Raw genomic sequence first — 20,873 nt, forward strand, 5'->3', positions numbered from 1 at the left:
ATATGGAAGTGCATATACACACATTAACATCTATAATAAAAAGACAACTATTGCAAAAATGTGTAAAATTTAGAATGAATACATATAAAATGTGATTTTCTCCCAGTAAGATGCATTACAAATTACCTTTTTCTGTGTTGTTATAGACCTACTCCAGTGTCCTGCATCACAGCGAGAACTTGCACCACATGACAACACCACATGTAGCAATGCCACTACATCTGTTGGTGCAAGATGGTACAGGCACTTGCAGTGACACTGGATGGGGCCAGGATTTGCACAGGTGGACAGGTGAGCCTTCATCACTAAACACAGGCATGGGGACACACACATGGGGGGAGGGGGGGAAGACAGTGGCAACGCTAGGACTATTTCCAGTAGATTTCAGCACATAATCAAAAATCGTGGAGCAGTTTGTGGGCAGGCAATATATCTCTCTCTGATTAGATTCGATCATAGAGGGCTCAATCTAATAACTAATCTAGTGGCATATTGAATAATGTAATAACCTTTAGAAATCTAAATCCAATCTTACCTCCTCAGTAACATCAATCTTAACAACAGCAGTGGTGCTAAATGATGGAGAACCTCTGTCTTTTGCCTGTACAACCACAGACCACTTGCAGTTCTTGTTGTGTGTGATGTTCCGAATTACATCCAGAGACCGGATGTAGGATTTTAATTTTATCTCTCCAGTGTTCTGATCAATTTCAAACACGTTATCTGGATCAGCTTGCATGATGGCGTAATTGACAACATTGTTTGGTTCTTCTGCATCCTGGTCAGTGGCCTAAAACATTTGTTGAAATCAAAATAAAAACTCATTAATGACAAAGTTGGATGCCTTTTTTAGTGATTGTCTATAGTAGATGGTCTTTCTAAAGTGTTAACAAGAAATACGTAATGGTAAAATATTTACCGGTAATAAAAATAAAAATATTTAATTAATATACAGATGGAATATATTAGGTTGGAATTATCTTTCACATGTATTAAAATGCAGCTGCCTTATGTGTCCCTTTACTTGAAAAACCTGTCTGCACACTCCATAGCAAAACTACATACTGTATTTGCTCTCTTTTCACATACCCTATTATTGTATAGCTTTATTATTAATTTGTTTCAGCTCTTTAAACAAAATGTAATATTGGACCAATAAAACCTGAGGATACATATATCAGGTTTTTTTTTATAAACCATTAATGTAATCCTGCTATAATGCTATCCAACATGTGTATCACTTTAGTACATACCAGGGTTGGACTCCAGGAAGTAAGGACAAATACATGCCTTAGCTTCATCTACTCTGTACTGAGGTCTCTACAGATCTGAAGCTAACTACATGGAGCACTAGAAAGATAAAGTGGACCTGAACTCTAGCACAGAACAGAAGGAAAACAGAGGCATGCACCCTGTATGTATTTAAAGAGTTTAGCCTGTTTAATCCCCCCTCATGTGTGTCTAATCAGTTGTAAAAATATGATCTCTCCCCTCTGTCACATGACTGCCATGGCAGAGATGGCAGATAAGCTCATTTCTAAACATATGCAATTAACTTTTTCACCCGAGTTTTCTCCTAGGTGATATTTTTAAATTTGTCAATAAAATGCCTTTTAAGCCACCAGCAAGCAAGAAAATACTCAGAATAATTTTGATAATACTTTTGCACTTACTTCTAAGTACTTTTTCAGTTGAAAAGTGCTGGAAAATTATTTAAAAAAAGAAGATGAAAAATTATCTCCAAGGAGAAAACATAGGAGAAAACTGGAATTGCATATGGGCCAGGGTGTTAGCAATATTTCTGCTTCCATGAATCAGGATCAGAATCATTGTGACCATTACCAGCCGTTTATAGCTTTGGTCTAATAGGCAGTTGGTAAACTCCTTCTGTTCCTGGTGGTGATGGTTATCAGGACTTTTGGAAATTCTACAAAAGTGGAAGGTTTGAACTGGTACCAGTGTTGAGCTTGAATTTCGTATACAGTGCTGCCCATAATTATTCATACCCCTAGCACATTTTGACTTAAAGTTACTTTTATTCAACCAGAAAGTAATTTTTTGAAGGGAAATGCCATAGGTGTCTCTCAAAAGATAATAAGACTGTACAAAAGCCATTATTGTGGGTGTGGGGGAAGGGGGAAACATTTCTCAGCTTTTATTTACACAAAAAGTGTCCAGTTCAAAATTATTCATACCCTTCACAAACTGTTCTATACCGTTCCAAATAGTCCAAGCTGTTCTAAAGCATCCTACCCTGATTAATTGTGAACAGCTGACTTAATCAATTCAACAGGTGAAAAATAGCAGCTCTCTGCAGTTGGTTTGTGGACAGTCATGGCTAAGTCAAAGGAGCTCAGTTAGGACCTGCGGCTGCACATTGTGGCTGCTCACAAGTCAGGAAAGGGCTACAAAGCCATTTCTAAATGTTTTCAAGTTCCAGTGGCTACAGTGCAAAGTATTATTAAAAAATACAAGATGTTCCGCACTGCACTGTGGAAAATCACAGTGAATGCGGACGCAAGCCAAAAGTGACACCTGTGCTGGCCAGGAGGATAGTGAGAGAGGTGAAAAAGAATCACCACCAAGGCCATCCTGGTGAATCTGGGCTCGGCTGGTGGCAATGACTCGATGCAGACAATCCAACAGACAATGAAACACTGCTGGGTTCCATGGATGCAGACCAAGGAGGACACCACTTCTCCAGTTAAGGCACACAAAAGCTTACTTGGCCTTTGCAAATGCTCATCTGGACATTAAGATGACTTCTGGTGTTTTGTACAGGAGAGGTAGGAGGCGCCCTGGAGTTATTACCTCAGCTGAAGGCACATTATTCGACCTGAGGAAGCGGGTTAAACCGTGAAACGCGTTGTCATAAGTGCCCAATAAAAGTTTGTTTTAAATCTATAACGAATGGATTACTTTGTAAGGTAGGACCAGTTATGTTATCTACCTTTATGATGTTATACATTTTTATATATATATATATATATATATATATATATATATATATATATTTCGGAATACATAATTTATCCATGTACTACTACTAAAGAATACTTAAGGCGCCTCCTACCTCTCCTGTGCTGACTGTTACCCCGAAACAGGGGTCACCACCTTGGAAGGTGGATTTTTTCTAAGGAGCTGCAAGCACCATCGTATTCATAACCGCAAGGCCGAGTGGAGACGGTACTTCTGCACATGCAAACTACAGTGGTTGCCTGATCGCAACCTAGCCTTGTGAGTATAACTGACATTTATTTTGAAGCTACTTCTTCTACTAACGATACTGCACTAGATTGGGCTCCCGATTCTCCTCCTGCCCTTTTTTCTACCTTCCTACCTTCTGTTTTTCTGTGTTATGGTCAGATGAAACAAAATTGAATTGTTTGATCACAATAATGTTTCCATCATTTGGGGTAAAAAAAGAGAAGCCTTCAGACCAAAGAACACCATCCCCGCTGTCAGAAATGGTGGTGGGAGCCTAATGCTTTGGGGTGTTTTTCAGCCAATGGATCAGGGAACCTAATCCCAGTAAATGGCATCATGAAAAAAAGAGAAATACATGAGGATTCTCAACGACAACATCCGGGAGTCTGCAGAGAAACTTGGCATTGGGTATAAGTGGAAATTTCAGCATGACAATGACCGAAAACACACAGCAAAAGTGGTGAAGAAATGGTTAGCAGACACCAACATTAACGTTTTAGAGTGGCCCAGTCAGAGTCCTGACTTGAATCCAATTGAGGATCTGCAGAGGAAGCTAAAGATTAGGGTGATGGCAAGAAGACCCTCCAACCTGAAGGATTTGGAGCCCATTGCTAAAGATGAATGAGCAAAAATACATGTGGAGACACGCAAAAAGTTTGGCTGCAATTATAGGAAGTGTTTGATTGCTGTAATAGTCATGAAAGGCTTTTCTATTGATTATTGAGAATGGTATGAATAATTTTGGACTGGACACTTTTTGCTGAAATGTAAATAAAAGCTGAGTAATTTTTTTTTTATTTTTTTTTTACACACTAATGCCTCTTGTACATCATCTTATTATCCATTTGGAGACACCTATGTCATTTCCCGTCAAAAAATTATTTGCTGGTTGAATAAAAATAACTAAGTCAAAATTTGCCAGGGGTATGAATAATTATGGGCAGCACTGTAATTGTGGAACAAAATTTGCAATTATGATGCAAAATTTCTGGAGCATTCCTAATTAATTTGTGCAGAACCTTGATTGTGTTTCATAATTTTTCTTTTTTCCGGTTGGCACCATTTTTTTTTTTGCAATTTATGCAAAAAATAGTTAACAACTGCCGCATTCATAAATTTGTTTTAGAGACACTGAAGCGAAAAAAAAATATGATATAATGACTTGGTTGTGTACTATGAATAATTACTAGAAGATTAGCAGCAAAGAAAATATTCTCATACTTTTATTTTCAGGTATATAGTGTTTTTTCTAACATTGCATTATTCTATAATATGTGCAGATTACACAACACTCAGCATTCAAAATGATTCTTTCAGAGCAGTCTGTGAAGTAATGACATCTCCTCTGGCAGAGGAAAAGTAAATAATCCAGGAACAGTTGAGATAATAAAAGTCAGATAACAGCCCTCTCCACGACTAACTTTAGTCGGAGAGCTTAATGGCTTGTTTGCATAGAGATAACAACTGGAGTTTCTCAACTCTTCCTGTACTGGAAACAATTAGACTGATGTATCTGATCTTAATGTTTTATTTCTTAGCTGTACTACACATACAAATCATAATATCATCATTTTTTTTTCACTTCAGTGTCTCTTTAAATTGTAATTATGTGTAATGGTAACTGCAAAATTTTGTGAAATGTGAAATTTGGCACCTTATGATCATTCATCACTAACTGGTACGGACTTGAAATTTTTTAGTTTGTCTTTAATTTTTCAGTCAGAACATGGTGCATACAATTCTAATACATACCTCAACTTTCACTGGGTTTCCTAGGATCATAGTCCTTTCCTGTATGTTCTCATTAAACTCTGGACAGTGGTCATTGATGTCTAACACAGTGACAAACACTTCAGCCAAGCTATACTTCCCTTCAGTATCCTCAGCTTTAACATAAAAGTTATATTTAGCATTCTCCTCAGCATCAAGAGTAGCCCAAGGTTGGGTATAAATGATACCATTTGAAGGATGAATTAGAAAACTGAAAAACAGAAAGCATATGCACTATAATCATAAAGGTTCAAATGATGATAAAACGTGCACTCAGGTAACACTTTACTTATGTTTGTTTTATTGTAAAGCTTAAAGCCCAGTTTTTTTTTGTTTTTTTTTTACTGTAAGACCAATGTCATTCACTCCACTCTATTCACTTGCTGAAAAAAGACAATTTTGTTGTGGACAATATCCAAAAAGACAACAACAACCATAAAAAATATTAAAAAATCATAGTGTAACGATTGGTGTCAGCTAAACAGATTTTCTGATTATTGGTGATCTGCAGTATCACCAATAATACATATCCTATACCTGATTATGTGGTCATCTGCAGAATCACCAATAATGCTGATATAGCCAGACACAGGACTACCAATGTGAAATAGTGTTTGGTGCAACAGTAATGAGGAGCAGGAAGTCTCCCGAGGAGCGGGTGACTCAGACAATACTGCAGCCAATGGACACCTGAGTAGCAGGTGTTACAGACAATGCTGCAAAGGATATTCACCTGAGGGGCAGGTGATAAAGACTATACTGCAGCCAGTGGACACCTGAGGAGCCGGTGTTACAGACTGTGCTGCGAGCAATGACAACCTGAGGAGCAGGTGATTAAGACTTTACTGCAGCCAGTGGACACCTGAGGAGCAGGTGTTACAGACAGTGCTGCAAAGGATATTCACCTGAGGGGCAGGTGATAAGGACTATACTGCAGCTAGTGGACACCTGAGGAGCAGGTGTTACAGACTGTGCTGCGAGCAATGACCACCTGAGGAGCAGGTGTTTAAGACTACACTGCAGCCAAGGGACAACTGAGGAGCAGGTGTTACAGACAGTGCTGCAGTTGGGCTTCACCTGAGGAGGAGGTGAAAAGCCACAGATCCCTCGCCAGTGGCTAGGCCCACTGGTGAGGCAAGAAAGGTCAGACAAGCAGAGCAGGCAACGTACGGACAGATAAGGTACAAAGACAGAAGACTGATTCAGTGTTAGGTTCAGGCAGGGTCAGCAACATGAATCAGATGAGCAGAGGTACAGAGTCAGTAGGCAGGAGAACAGTCAATGGAAGCAGAAGGTCATAACAGATAATACAATGAATTAGTACTTTAAGCTATCAAAAGAATCTGGCTAAGTGTGGATCCCCAGCTCTGGCTGGTTCTAGCACACTTTGGGATCTGACTAGGTCTGAGCGCTCACACGTTAGCAGTCGCAACTAGAGATGAGCGTAATGACCTAATTACGATTTCGCGAAATTTCGCGTAATTAGTGTAATTACGATTATGGCCGTAAGTACATAATCGTAATGAAGAAGGATTTCGCGAAATTTCGCGTAATTAGTGTAATTACGATTATGGCCGTAAGTACATAATCGTAATGAAGAAGGATTTCGCGAAATTTCGCGTAAGCGTAATTTTTGCATTACAATGGGTATTTGTTCATGCCGTAATTTCGCATTAAAGGGGAACTGAAGTAAGAGTTATACAGAGGCTGCCATATTTATCTCCTTTTAATCAATACCAGTTGCCTGGCAGCCCTGCTGGTCTATTTCTCTGCAGTAGTATCTAAATAACACCAGGATCAGGCATGCAGCTAGTCTTGTCAGATCTGACTTTAAAGTCTGAACCACTGAAACACCTGATCTGCTGCATGCTTGTTCAGGGGCTGTGGCTAGTAGTATTAGAGGAAGAGGATCAGCAGGGCTGCCAGGCAACTGGTATTGCTTAAACGGAAATAAACATCACAGCCTCCATATACCTTTCTCTTCAGTTCCCCTTTAAACGCTACCGTAATTTCGCGTTAAACCGTAACGCTCCGTATAATATAAAAAAGCCGCCGACTTTAAGGGTTAATAGCAAAGCCCCCTTAAATGCTAAGAGCCTCAAATTTGGAGAATATATTAAGGAGATCAGGAGGAATAAGAGGAAACATTTTTTTTTCAAAAAGACCTTATAGTTTTTGAGAAAATCGATGTTAAAGTTTCAAAGTAAAAATGTATACATTTAAAAACCCGCCGACTTTAACGGTTAATAGCAAAGCCTGCTTAAAGTTTAGGAACACCAAATTCCTAGGGTATATTAAGGGGATCAGTGGGAATAAGAGGAAAAACATTTTTTTCAAAAAGACCTTATAGTTTTTGAGAAAATCAATTTTTAAGTTTCAAGGGCAAAAATGTCTTTTAAATGCGGAAAATGTCAGTTTTTATTGCACAGGTAACAATAGTGTATTATTTTCATAGATTCCCCCAAGTGGGAAGAGTTTTACTTACTTCATTCTGAGTGTGGGAAATATAAAAAAAAAACGACGTGGGATCCCCCCTCCCAGACCTCTTTAACCCCTTGTCCCCCATGCAGGCTGGGATAGCCAGAATGCGGAGCACCGGCCGCGTGGGGCTCCGCACCCTGACTATACCAGCCCGCATGGTCCATGGATTGGGGGGTCTCGGAAGGGGAGGGGCAGCCAAGCTTTCCCCTCCCCCTCCGAGCCCTTGTCCAATCCAAGGACAAGGGGCTCTTCTCCACCTCCGATGGGCGGTGGAGGTGGAGGCCGCGATTTCCTGGGTGGGGGGTTCATGGTGGAATCTGGGAGTCCCCTTTAAAAAGGGGTCCCCCAGATGCCCACCCCCCCTCCCAGGAGAAATGAGTATAGAGGTACTTGTACCCCTTACCCATTTCCTTTAAGAGTTAAAAGTAAATAAACACACAAACACATAGAAAAAGTATTTTAATTGAACAAAAAACATAACCACGAAAAAAGTCCTTTAATATTCTTAATTAACCATTAATACTTACCTGTCCCTTTAAATAAATGATCCCACGCAATATCCTCAGAAATGTTCTATCAGTTACAATGTAACAAAGTTATTACAATGTAACAACTTTGTTACATTGTAACTACGCCGCACCCGACGTCACTCGCCGCTCAGCCGCCGCATACACTTACGCGTCCTTGCAGGACGCTAAGTCCCCGCCGGCTCCCGCTGTCCACCCCGCCCACATCTGTCACCCACATGTCACCCACATGTGGGTGACATGTGGGTGACATGTGGGAGAGGCGGGGAGGGCAGCGGAGCCGGCGGGGACTTAGCGTCCTGCACGGACCCGACAGAGCTCTGAGCTATATAGCTCAGAGCTCTCTAAAGCATCTTTGTATTTGGGCTCCAAGGAGCCCCATTGGTCCTTAGCAGACCAATGGGGTTCCTTCAAATCAGAAGGAACCCCATTGGTCTGCTAAGGACCAATGGGGCTCCTTGGAGCCCAAATACAAAGATGCTTAGAGAGCTCTGAGCTATATAGCTCAGAGCTCTGTCGGGTCCGTGCGGCGGGTGAGCGGCGAGTGACGTCGGGTGCGGCGTAGTTACAATGTAACAAAGTTGTTACATTGTAATAACTTTGTTACATTGTAACTGATAGAACATTTCTGAGGATATTGCGTGGGATCATTTATTTAAAGGGACAGGTAAGTATTAATGGTTAATTAAGAATATTAAAGGACTTTTTTCGTGGTTATGTTTTTTGTTCAATTAAAATACTTTTTCTATGTGTTTGTGTGTTTATTTACTTTTAACTCTTAAAGGAAATGGGTAAGGGGTACAAGTACCTCTATACTCATTTCTCCTGGGAGGGGGGGTGGGCATCTGGGGGACCCCTTTTTAAAGGGGACTCCCAGATTCCACCATGAACCCCCCACCCAGGAAATCGCGGCCTCCACCTCCACCGCCCATCGGAGGTGGAGAAGAGCCCCTTGTCCTTGGATTGGACAAGGGCTCGGAGGGGGAGGGGAAAGCTTGGCTGCCCCTCCCCTTCTGAGACCCCCCAATCCATGGACCATGCGGGCTGGTATAGTCAGGGTACGGAGCCCCACGCGGCCGGTGCTCCGCATTCTGGCTATCCCAGCCTGCATGGGGGACAAGGGGTTAAAGAGGTCTGGGAGGGGGGACCCCACGTCGTTTTTTTTTAATATTTCCCACACTCAGAACGAAGTAAGTAAAACTCTTCCCACTTGGGGAATCTATGAAAATAATACACTATTGTTACCTGTGCAAAAAAAACTAACATTTTCCTCATTTAAAAGACATTTTTGCCCTTGAAACTTAAAAATCGATTTTCTCAAAAACTATAAGGTCTTTTTGAAAAAAATGTTTTTCCTCTTATTCCCACTGATCCCCTTAATATACCCTAGGAATTTGGTGTTCCTAAACTTTAAGCAGGCTTTGCTATTAACCGTTAAAGTCGGCGGGTTTTGAAATGTATACATTTTTACTTTGAAACTTTAACATCGATTTTCTCAAAAACTATAAGGTCTTTTTGAAAAAAAAATTTTCCTCTTATTCCTCCTGATCTCCTTAATATATTCTCCAAATTTGAGGCTCTTAGCATTTAAGGGGGCTTTGCTATTAACCCTTAAAGTCGGCGGCTTTTTTAAATTATACGGAGCGTTACGGTTTAACGCGAAATTACGGTAGCGTTTAATGCGAAATTACGGCATGAACGAAACGCGAAATTTCGCGTTGAAAATTACGCTTACGGTATTTTCAATTACGATTTTAATGGCAATTTCGCTACGCTAATTTCGCATCGTAATCGCAAATTTCGCATGCGTAATTATAGTAATGCGAAATTACGAAAATTTCGGCTCAACTCTAGTCGCAACAGCAGACACGGAGCAACTGACAGACTACCACTACATATCCATAGCAGCTCCGCCAGGGATGCTCGGATGTGCCTCATCCACGAATTCAGAAATCCGCGTGGTTGAAAAAAAAAATCCGCATTCGGCCCCGCCGCATGCGGATTTTCGTTCGCGTCCACGCAACCACGCGGATTTTCTGCCGTGAATGGCGTAATCACGCGTGGATTCCCGCCCGGAGGCGGATTTTCTTTTAACGTTAATAACAAAGCCCCCATACATGCTACAATCCCCCAAACTGCATGGATTATCGAGGTGATAAGGGGCAACATAACTTCAACATAAAAAATTCCCCCCAAATTTTTTTTTCTAGAGAAAATGGATTTTAAAGTGAAATCAACACTTTAAATGGAGCTATTAATTGGTAATAAGTGGTTTTAAAAAAGGATATACGCGTTAAGCAGTCAAAGAGGTGAAGGCGAGTTCCAATGGCACTTGGCGGCGAAGGTACCGCTGGAGGAGGATGAGTGGCTGATGCCAAAAAGGCCCCAGAGAGGTTTTTGTAATTTTTTTTGTTTTTTTTGCAGCAATTAGCAATGACATTGCAGCAGAGTTGTCAGTGGACACGGGCAGTGTGAACGCAGAGTGCAGTGGTGGTAGCGACTGAGTCAGGAGAAGGACTATGCGGGCGGTCAGTTCAGCAGCACAGAAGGACCACGGCAACATACTGGTAGTAGTAGTAGCAGCACAGCGTCATAGTGCTGGCCAAAAAATTAAATGCACCCGGTGACCCGGGCAGTGTGAACGCAGACAGAGTACATTGGTGGAAGCGAGTGAGTCAGGAGGAGGAGGACAATGCCGGCGGTCAATTCAGCAGCACAGAAGGACCATGGCAACATACTGGTGGTAGTAGTAGCAGCAGCACAGCGTCATAGTGCTGGCCAAAAAATTAAATGCACCCGGTGACCCGGGCAGTGTGAACGCAGACAGAGTACATTGGTGGAAGCGACTGAGTCAGGAGGAGGAGGACAATGCGGGCGGTCAGATCAGCAGCAGCAGCACAGAAGGACCATGGCAACATACTGGTGGTAGTAGTAGTAGTAGCACAGTGTCATAGTGCTGGCCAAAAAATTAAATGCACCCGGTGACCCAGGCAGTGATAACGCAGACAGAGTACATTGGTGGTACCGTGGTAGCGACTGAGTCAGGAGGAGGAGGACAAAGCGGGCGTTCAGTTCAGCAGCAGCAGCAGCAGCACAGAAGGACCATGGCAACATACTGGTGGTAGTAGTAGCAGTACCAGCACAGCGTCGTAGTGCTGGCCAAAAAATTAAATGCACCCGGTGACCCGGGCAGTGATAACGCAGACAGGGTACATTGGTGGTACCGTGGTAGCGACTGAGTCAGGAGTAGGAGGAGGACAAAGCGGGCGTTCAGTTCAGCAGCAGCAGCAGCAGCACAGAAGGACCATGGCAACATACTGGTGGTAGTAGTAGCAGCACAGCGTCATAGTGCTGGCCAAAAAATTAAATGCACCCGGTGACCCGGGCAGTGTGAACGCAGAGTGCAGCAGCTGGAAGCGACTGAGTCAGGAGGAGGAGGACAATGCGGGCGGTCAGTTCAGCAGCAGCAGCACAGAAGGACCATGCCAACATACTGGTGGTAGTAGTAGCAGTAGCAGCACAGCGTCATAGTGCTGGCCAAAAAATTAAATGCACCCGGTGACCCAGGCAGTGATAACGCAGACAGAGTGCATTGGTGGTACCGTGGTAGCGACTGAGTCAGAAGGAGGAGGAGGACAAAGCGGGCGTTCAGTTCAGCAGCAGCAGCAGCACAGAAGGACCATGGCAACATACTGGTGGTAGTAGTAGCAGTAGCAGCACAGCGTCATAGTGCTGGCCAAAAAATTAAATGCACCCAGTGACCCGGGCAGTGTGAACGCAGAGTGTAGTAGCGACTGAGTCAGGAGGACAAAGCGGGCGGTCAGTTCAGCAGCTCAGAAGGAGGACCATGGCAACATACTGGTAGTAGTACAATAACACCAAAAAATTACCCAAGGTAGGCACTAGGCAGGTAGTAACTGTCTTTATAAAGGCAGGCATAGTTAACAACAGCACATGCAGCAGCCACTTCATGTCCCCCTGTGTCCGACAATAGGGGCCAGGAACTCACCTTCCACCCAAGCCTGGTTGATTTTCAGGAAGGTGAGTTTGTCCACAGAGGCGTGGGAGAGCCGAGAGCGCTTCTCTGTGACCACGCCACCGGCCGCACTAAAGCATCTCTCTGAGAGGACACTGGAAGGAGGGCAGGATAGGAGTTCCAGGGCGTACTGGGAAAGCTCGCTCCAGATGTCCAGTCTCTTGACCCAGTACTCCAAGTGGTCCACGGGGCTGTCGGTGTCATTGAGCCCGCTGGATGACCCCATATAGTCAGACACCATGGTGGTCAGTCGTTGCTTGTGCTGGTTGGTGGTGGATGCTGTGGCGGTCACCTCTGTTCTGGGCTGCTGCACTGCATACAGGCTCTTGCTTAGGCTCTTCTGGTCTCCAGTTGCTGCTGCTGCTGCTGGTGGTTGTTGTTGTGCTGCTAGTGGCAATGGCAGGCACCTCTTGCTGGCTTGGGAGAGCAGTTACAGTGGGGGTGGAAGGCTGGGGGAATGCTTCCAGTAGTCTGCGCACAAGGGCCTCCTTCAACTCCCTTGTGCGTTGCTCGGTGGTGGATGGCGTCATTAAGTCTCCCAGCTTCCCTTTCAGACGGGGATCAAGCAAGTCCTCCCTTGAACGCATCTGGATCACCCGGGGGTCCCTGCGAAGGCAGCGCAACATGTGCACAGCCATGGGAAACAAGTGGGCCCTGCCAGCAAGATCTTCCTCGTCCTCGCCATTGTCCCATAACGCATGCCTGTCCTCTTCCTGTGCCATGTCGTTGTCCTCCTCAAACCGCCATCCACGTACAACGCCTGCTGCACTCTGCTCCTCCTCCACATTCAGATTAGGGACCTCCAACTCTTCCACTACCTGCTGTGAGCCCTCCTCTGAGCTGGACTGTGCTGCCATCTGCTCCTGTTCTTCCAACTGCCTCAGGGCTTCATCCCCACGCTCAATTAAATTGTCCATTGCCTGCTCCAGTAGACAAACCAAGGGCACCCACTGGCACACAGAGGCCCGCTCCTCACTGACCATCTTGGTTGCCTCCAGGAAGGGACTCAGCACCAGGCATACTTGCTGCATCAGTGTCCACTGAGTGGCAGTAATCATGGGGACTTGCTGGTTGCTGGGGACACTTGGGTCTAGCATGTAGGCCCTAAGAGCCAGCCTGTGCTGACACAGCCGCTCCAACATGGCCAGAGTCGAATTCCAGCGAACTGGCATGTCGATGATCATCCGGTGTTGTGGCCTTCCATACTGCTGCTGTAAGGTGGACAAGAGTGCAGAGGCAGTGGCTGACAGGCGGAAAAAGCGTACCACCGCCCGGGCATCCTGCAGCAGCTCGCTCATCCCCTGGTAGGTGCGCAAGAAGCGCTGCACCACAAGATTGAGCACGTGGGCCAAGCAGGGGATGTGCTGGAGGTTTCCCTGCTGCACTGCTGCCACCAGGTTGGTCCCGTTATCGGCTGCCACATACCCCACTTCCAGGCCTCTGGGGGTCAGCCACCTCCGCTCCTGCTTCCTGAGGGCGGCCAGGACGTTGGTGGCCGTAAGCCTCTCCTTCCCCAGGGTCACCAATTTTAAAAGGGCTTGGCAGTGCCGAGGCTTGGCGCTGCTGCTGCCGAGGCGGGCTTGCTTTCCGGGTGCAGAGGGAGTTTCGTGACAGGACCCTTCTGCATCCCCCCTGATCCCGCGTGGTGGCACCACTAGCTGGGCTGATGCTCTCTTGTCCTCCTTCCCTTCCATCAGTGTCACCCAGTGGGCCGTAAAGGACAGGTAGCGACCTGTCCCAAATCTGCTACTCCACGAGTCCATGGTCACGTGGACCCGCTTGCCCACAGAGTAGTCCAGGGAACGGGCCATGTTTTCCACCGCAAACTTGTGGAGTGTTGGGATCGCGCTCCTGCTGAAATAGTGGCGACTGGGGACTTGCCACTCGGGGATGCCAAATTGGAGCAGCGTCCGCATGGCGCTCCCCTCCTGCACCAGGGAGTAGGGAAGCAGCTGTGATGCCATGGCCCGGGCCAGCAAGCCATTTAGTTTGCGGATCCGCCTGTGGCTTGGAGGCAGAGGCTTGATCAGACCCTGAAAGGTGTCACTCAGCAGGGTCTGACGACGCAGGGATGCAGGGGAGACAGAGGAGAGAGACGAACACTGGCTGCCAGCCTCAATGTCTGTGTCCTGAGTAGCCGAGGTGGAAGAGCGCTTGCGTGCTACTACTGCTGCTGCTGTGGGGGATTCACGACCCTGAGGGAGGGATGATGCTGCTGCGCTGGTGGGCCTTCTGCTCTCAGGAACCCCTGCCAGCAGTGCCTGCTTCCTCTTAAAGTCCGCATACTCGCGGCAGTGGCGGCTTCTCAGGTAGCCCTGGAGGGATGAGGTACCCATCTTGCTCAGACTTTTCCCACGGCTCAATCTTTTGCTGCATAACCTGCACACCGCATACCTTTTGTCATCAGTACATTCCTCAAAGCAATCCCACACTGGTGACTTTAATTTACTGCGGCCCCCACTAGCAGAGGGTGCAGCGGAACAATGTGTGGTAGTAGTTGCCGGGGGTTGCATGGTGGTGGTGCCGGCTGAAGCAGTGTCCTGTCTACTTCCTCCACACCCACTGCTGCCGATGCCCCTGCCCCTGCCTGACATATGGCGATATCCTTGCCTAGGCCGAGGTGACTCGTCATCCTGCTCTGCCTCTGACCATTCTTCCACGGACTCAGCAGGCTGCACATAGTTAGGGTCCACAACGTCGTCATCATCAGCAGCATCTTCATAATCCAGCTCTTCCTCTGACTCCACCGCCTCCTCTTCTGTCCCTACATCCCCAGACACAGACCCCTCTTCTTCATCACCAGAACTCAACAACGCTTGTGATTGTGGCCCGATCTCAATCTCTGCCACATCAGTCCCCAGTAAGTCCTGAGCTTCTTGCATCAGCAGGTTCCCAGAAGCCGGACTGATGGACAGAACGCTGTCATCCTGGGAGGGCTGCTGACCAGTGGGTGCTGGGGTGGATGTCACAACAAGCGTGGGACATTGGCTGCTGCTGCTGCTGCTGCTTGGAGTGGTGCTCACAGTAGAGGTCTGGGAGGAAGTCATGATGTCCATGAGTACGTCAGGTTCCATTTGCTCAACCACCACACGGGGACCAGAAACGTTAAAATATTTGGACAATGGCGTCCGCTGACTCGGCCCAGGCTTTGCTGCCCCCTTTCTGCTGCATCACGACCACGTACAGCTGGGCGTCCTCTCCCTGGACGTGGAGCAGTCCCAGAAGTGGCTGAGGCAATTGAACTCCCTTTCCTCTCACCCCGTGAAACCCTGCCAGACATGTTGCTAGTAATGAATCACTGGATGCAGTGGGCACAGTACAAGGTCACTGAAGGATGCACCAGGCACAGTACAACGGCACTGAAGGATGCAGTGGGCACAGTACAAGGTCACTGAAGGATGCAGTGGGCACAGCAGTGGGCACTGGATATACAACTAGGTCACTGAAGGATGCAGTGGGCACAGTACAAGGTCACTGAAGGATGCAGTGGGCACAGCAGTGGGCACTGGATATACAACTAGGTCACTGAAGGATGCAGTGGGCACAGTACAAGGTCACTGAAGGATGCAGTGGGCACAGCAGTGGGCACTGGATATACAACTAGGTCACTGAAGGATGCAGTGGGCACAGTACAAGGTCACTGAAGGATGCAGTGGGCACAGCAGTGGGCACTGGATATACACCTAGGTCACTGAAGGATGCAGTGGGCACAGTACAAGGTCACTGAAGGATGCAGTGGGCACAGCAGTGGGCACTGGATATACAACTAGGTCACTGAAGGATGCAGTGGGCACAGTACAAGGTCACTGAAGGATGCAGTGGGCACAGCAGTGGGCACTGGATATACACCTAGGTCACTGAAGGATGCAGTGGGCACAGTACAGGGTCACTGAAGGATGCAGTGGGCACAGCAGTGGGCACTGGATATACAACTAGGTCACTGAAGGATGCAGTGGGCACAGTACAAGGTCACTGAAGGATGCAGTGGGCACAGCAGTGGGCACTGGATATACAACTAGGTCACTGAAGGGTGCAGTGGGCACAGTACAAGGTCACTGAAGGATGCAGTGGGCACAGTACAAGGTCACTGAAGGATGCAGTGGGCACAGCAGTGGGCACTGGATATACAACTAGGTCACTGAAGGATGCAGTGGGCACAGTACAAGGTCACTGAAGGATGCAGTGGGCACATCAGTGGGCACTGGATATACAACTAGGTCACTGAAGGATGCAGTGGGCACACAAGGATGTCACACTGTGTAATGAGATGCTCATATGCCAGCGAGCGAGCAGTGGGAACTGGGCACGGCACAAGGTCACTGACAGAATGAATGAACAGCGCTGGCAGAGAGTGGCGGCGCCGGCGGTGTGACTGGCTGCCTGCAAATAGTACAAGTGTATAACTGTCACTGGAATATACAAGTGAACACTGCAGTTGCACTAACCTGCCTGCCTGCACTACACACAGATAATCCCCACTCCCACTACACTGACTACACTGCAGCACTGAACCTGCCTGCACTACACACAGTTAAATAATCACTAGACTCCCACACTCCCACTACACTACACTGACTACAACTAACTACAGCAATCACTCACTGACTAGCTAACTGTGTACAGTATAAGAGCAGTGTTAGCAAAAAAAACGCTTTGTTTTTAACACAATAAATGCACTTGCTCAAACAACAATGGCCTGGAGATAATCCTCTCAGCACCACAGTCTAGCAAGGACAGAGCTTTTCCATCATGGCCGCCGCTTTATATTCAGGAGGGGAGGGCATAGCTCCCCTCCTGTGATTGGTTGCTAGGGCCTGGCTGGGGCACTCTGATTGGCCTGCAATGTGTCACTTCCGCATAGTTTGACGCATTTCCGCAAACCACGACTTCAGCGCCGGGTTTCACAAGCGTGAATGCGGATTTCTGTTCGCATTCACGCGAAGCCGAAGTAGATTTTCGTGGTTGAAAATCTATTCACAGATTTTCGTGTCCGAGGCGGAATGCGTCAAAATGGTCGTGAATCCACGCGTAAGCGTGATCACGACCTGGCGGTGAGCACCACTGCGCAGCGCCGTCCCAGTCACTCAGCCAATCCGAGATAGCGTTTGGAGTCAGCTGACCTGACAGATCAGCTGACTCCCCTTCTATTTGCATAAAGGTTCTGTCGCCTGGCGCGCGCGCGTGTAGCCCTCAATCTATGTGCAATAGAAGGACTAGGTAGAGCACCAGCATGTAACTGCGCGGCCGAAGCCGCCGGCTGATACGCGGAGATAGCCGCCATGCCGCTTGTTTCCACGGCGGCATCTCCGCTATCCATTACAGTACCCCCCCCTGAGGAGTGGACCCCGGACACTTCCTACCCGGCTTCTCAGGGTGTAACTCATGAAACTCTTTCTTTAAATCCTCAGCATGCATGCGACAATCCGGCACCCAAGTTCTCTCCTCCAGGCCATACCCCTTCCAATGGACCAGGTATTGTACAGAATTCTGCACTAATCGAGAATCCAAAATCTTCTCGATCTCATACTCCGGTCAACCATCACGGGGGGGAAGAGGAATCCACATGCACCGCAGGTTTTAACATAGAAACATGAAATGATCTCACACCTCTCATGCTGGCTGGGAGATCAACCACATATGGGACATCATTAATCTTTCTGGACACCGGGTATGGGCCTACAAATCTGGGTCCTAACTTAGGTGACGGTTGTTTCAATGCCAAATGCCGAGTAGAAACCCACACCATGTCCCCTGGAGAAAACTTCCACTCTACAGACCGCCTCTTATCTGCCTGTTTCTTCTGAGTCTGGAAAGCTTTTCCCAAATTCCTCTTAACTAACACCCAAATCTCTTTTTTTTTTTAACTCAGCAAGTCATATTTATTGGAGAGATTGGCAGTTGAGATACACAGACATTCTCTGCTCGCAGGCAGGGTAGAAAAAAAGGAAGGATAAACGGGTCATCATACAGAGTAAATTGTCCTGCAGCAGAAAAGTGATTCCAATATATGATCCTGCTGGACCGCTGAAGAGTAACAACAAAACAGAGTAACACATAGTATTACCATGTCTAAAACTAAAGGGAAAGGGAAGGAAGAAAATAAGGAAGAAAAATATAATAAAAAAAGAGAAAGAAAAGAAGAGTACCCTAGGCCCCGCCAGGCCAACTATATCAGAGAGGAGAGAACTAAGGAGAGAATCTGTGTCTACTGCCTTAGCAGGAAAACGCTCAAATATGCATTATACGAGTCCAGGGGTCCCAGATAAAGTGGTATTTGGCAATAGCTCCACGTCTTTGGTATATGGCTTCATGATATGGAAGGATATTCTTTACTGCTGTGATCCATTCTGTAATTAATGGCACAAGGGGAAGAATCCAGTGTTTGGTTAGGATTCTACGGGCAATTTGCATAACATATATGATCAATTGGGTGGTGTACTTGTTGTAGGTATTGGGAGGAATGATGTTAAGTAGGCAAATCTTGGGGTCAAGAGCCACAAAGCAGCCCATCTTATCATGAAGAAATTTCGTTATTTGTTGCCAATACAAATTTACCTCGGGGCAGGACCACATCATGTGATAAAAAGAACCTGGATCTAAAGCACATTTTGGGCAGAGAGGGGAGTAACCTGGTTTAAATTTAGATATATGCACCGGGGTTAAGTATGCTCTGTGCAGTACATAAAGGGCAAGCAACCTATCAGGTACATGAGGGGATACCTTAGGAATATTATCGAGGGCATCTTCCCAGTCCTCGTCTGTTAATTCTCCAACCTCCAGTTCCCATGTGGATTTCTTAAGATAGGCCCTACGAGTGGAAACCTCCATCATTATAATGTTGTAAATTGTGGATATCAACTGAGTTGATGAAGTACCACTAACTATAGATAGAATTCGTGAGTCTGAGAAACCAGTCGGCAAGGTTGAGAATTGGGCCTTAATTGCATGAGTGAGTTGTAGGTAGGCAAATCTCATATGAGAGGGTAAGTTATATTGAGTAGAAAGTTGCTCATATGGAATAAGGTGGCCTGAGTCTATGATTTGGTGGAGGTATAGAATACCCTGATTAATCCAGAGTCTGGCATTTGGCAATTTACGTAGTTCAGGAAGACTACGGTTTTCCCATAGCGGAGTGTATTTAAGGGGATGCTCGAGGCGTAGGTATTTGTGGGCTGTATCCCATGCTTTTAAAGTTTGGAGAAGTGTAATCGGATAGCCTTTAGTATGGTAGGAGTTTTTGGCTCCTATAAGAATAATGGTAATGGGTTCAAGTTGTTGAAGTGCTGGGGAGTCTGACAGAAGCCCTACTAGCCTGTCTTTCTGGAGGGTAATGTCAAAGTATATATGGGAGAGCTGGGCAGCCAAGTAATATACATGGCAGTTGGGTACTGCTAGGCCACCAAGGTCTTTAGGACATTGTAGTGTTGTGAGTGGGAGACGGTGCCTACCCTTATTCCATATGAACTGTGTAAGAAGAGTATTTATTTTAGAAAAGAGCGAGAACGGGAGATACAGGGGAGCATTCCAAGAAATGTATAGAATACGAGGTAATAAAATCATTTTAAAGAGATTCGCTCTGCCGGCCACATTGATCGGTAATTTACACCATGCCTGAAGCTTAGATTGTACATATTGAATTAAAGGGGTCCAGTTAAGTGAAATAAATTCCTGAGGGTACCTGGAAATGCGTATACCAAGGTAAGTGATCTCCGATGCCCATTGAAGAGGAGTAGAGGCCTGAAGCAGGGATGGAGGGAAGATGTCCAAGGGAAGGATAGAGGACTTTGACCAATTGATGCGAAGGCCAGAATAAGAGCCAAAGTTTTCTATAACTTGTAAGGCACGTTGGAGTGAGTAACCAGGGTCAGACAAATATAATAGCATATCGTCTGCATACAGGCTGATTTTATCCACATTTTTTCCCCGGTGAAGACCATGAATTTCCTTGTCTTCTCTAATCAAAACTGCCAGGGGTTCAAGGGCCAGGTCAAAGAGGAGAGGGGAAAGAGGGCAGCCCTGCCTCGTGCCTCTAGCCAAAGGGAGGGCATCGGAGATCCAGCCATTTATTCGTATTCGAGCATAAGGGTCAGTGTATAAAAGCTGCACCCAATTTATGAATTTAGGGCCAAATTTAAATCTTTTGAGAACTATATTCAGGAAGTCCCATTCAATGGTGTCAAAAGCTTTAGCTGCGTCAAGGGATACCACCACTCTGGTCCCTACCGTGTCATGTAAGGACTGCATAGCCAGGTGTAGTCTGCGTATGTTAAGGGCTGTGGATCGGCCTGGGATAAAACCAGACTGATCAGTGTGGATCAGAGAGGTTATGACAGTGTTGAGTCTGAGGGCTAGGAGTTTTGCTAGGATTTTGACATCTACCTGGATAAGAGAAATGGGGCGATATGATTCGCATTGCAGCAAGTCTTTACCAGGTTTTGGGATCAGAGTTATGACCGCCTCGCGCATTGTGGGGGGGAAGGTTCCACTTTCTAAGGCTGAATCATATAGTTTTAGTAGTTTGGGTGCCAGGACTGTTGAGAAGGACTTAAAAAATTCTGCGGGAAGGCCGTCCGAACCAGGGGCTTTAGATGATGGGAGAGCAGCAATTGCGCTTTCAATCTCTTTGACTGTAAGGGGGGCGTCTAGCAGGGCAACCTGGGGTTCTGTCAGGGTAGGGAGGGGTATTCTACCTACGTACTCTGCAATTTGAGAAGGTGATTTAGATGTGGATTTAGTGTAGAGATCTGTGTAAAACTGAGTGAACCTATTTAAAATATCTGAGGGTGAGGTTAGTATGGCTCTATTGATGTCTGCAATGCGGACTATTATTGGAGGGGAGGTTTGCTCTTTGG

At 46.2% G+C, this 20,873-nt stretch overlaps 1 protein-coding gene across 2 annotated transcripts in view; it reads right to left on the reverse strand.

Moving 5' to 3' along the window:
- The window catches only part of CDHR1 (cadherin related family member 1), a 144,734-nt gene that overhangs the window by 5,645 nt on the left and 118,216 nt on the right, over positions 1-20,873 (reverse strand). For both annotated transcript variants that reach the window (XM_068258858.1, XM_068258859.1), the window contains exons 16-17: positions 4,960-5,188; positions 536-790 (exon numbers count right to left, since the gene is read on the reverse strand). In XM_068258858.1, the coding sequence (XP_068114959.1) occupies positions 536-790; positions 4,960-5,188 (484 nt within the window). The remainder of the gene's footprint in view (positions 1-535; positions 791-4,959; positions 5,189-20,873) is intronic.

The sequence above is a fragment of the Hyperolius riggenbachi genome, chromosome 10 (assembly GCF_040937935.1).
Source record: "Hyperolius riggenbachi isolate aHypRig1 chromosome 10, aHypRig1.pri, whole genome shotgun sequence".
Lineage (NCBI taxonomy): Eukaryota > Metazoa > Chordata > Amphibia > Anura > Hyperoliidae > Hyperolius > Hyperolius riggenbachi.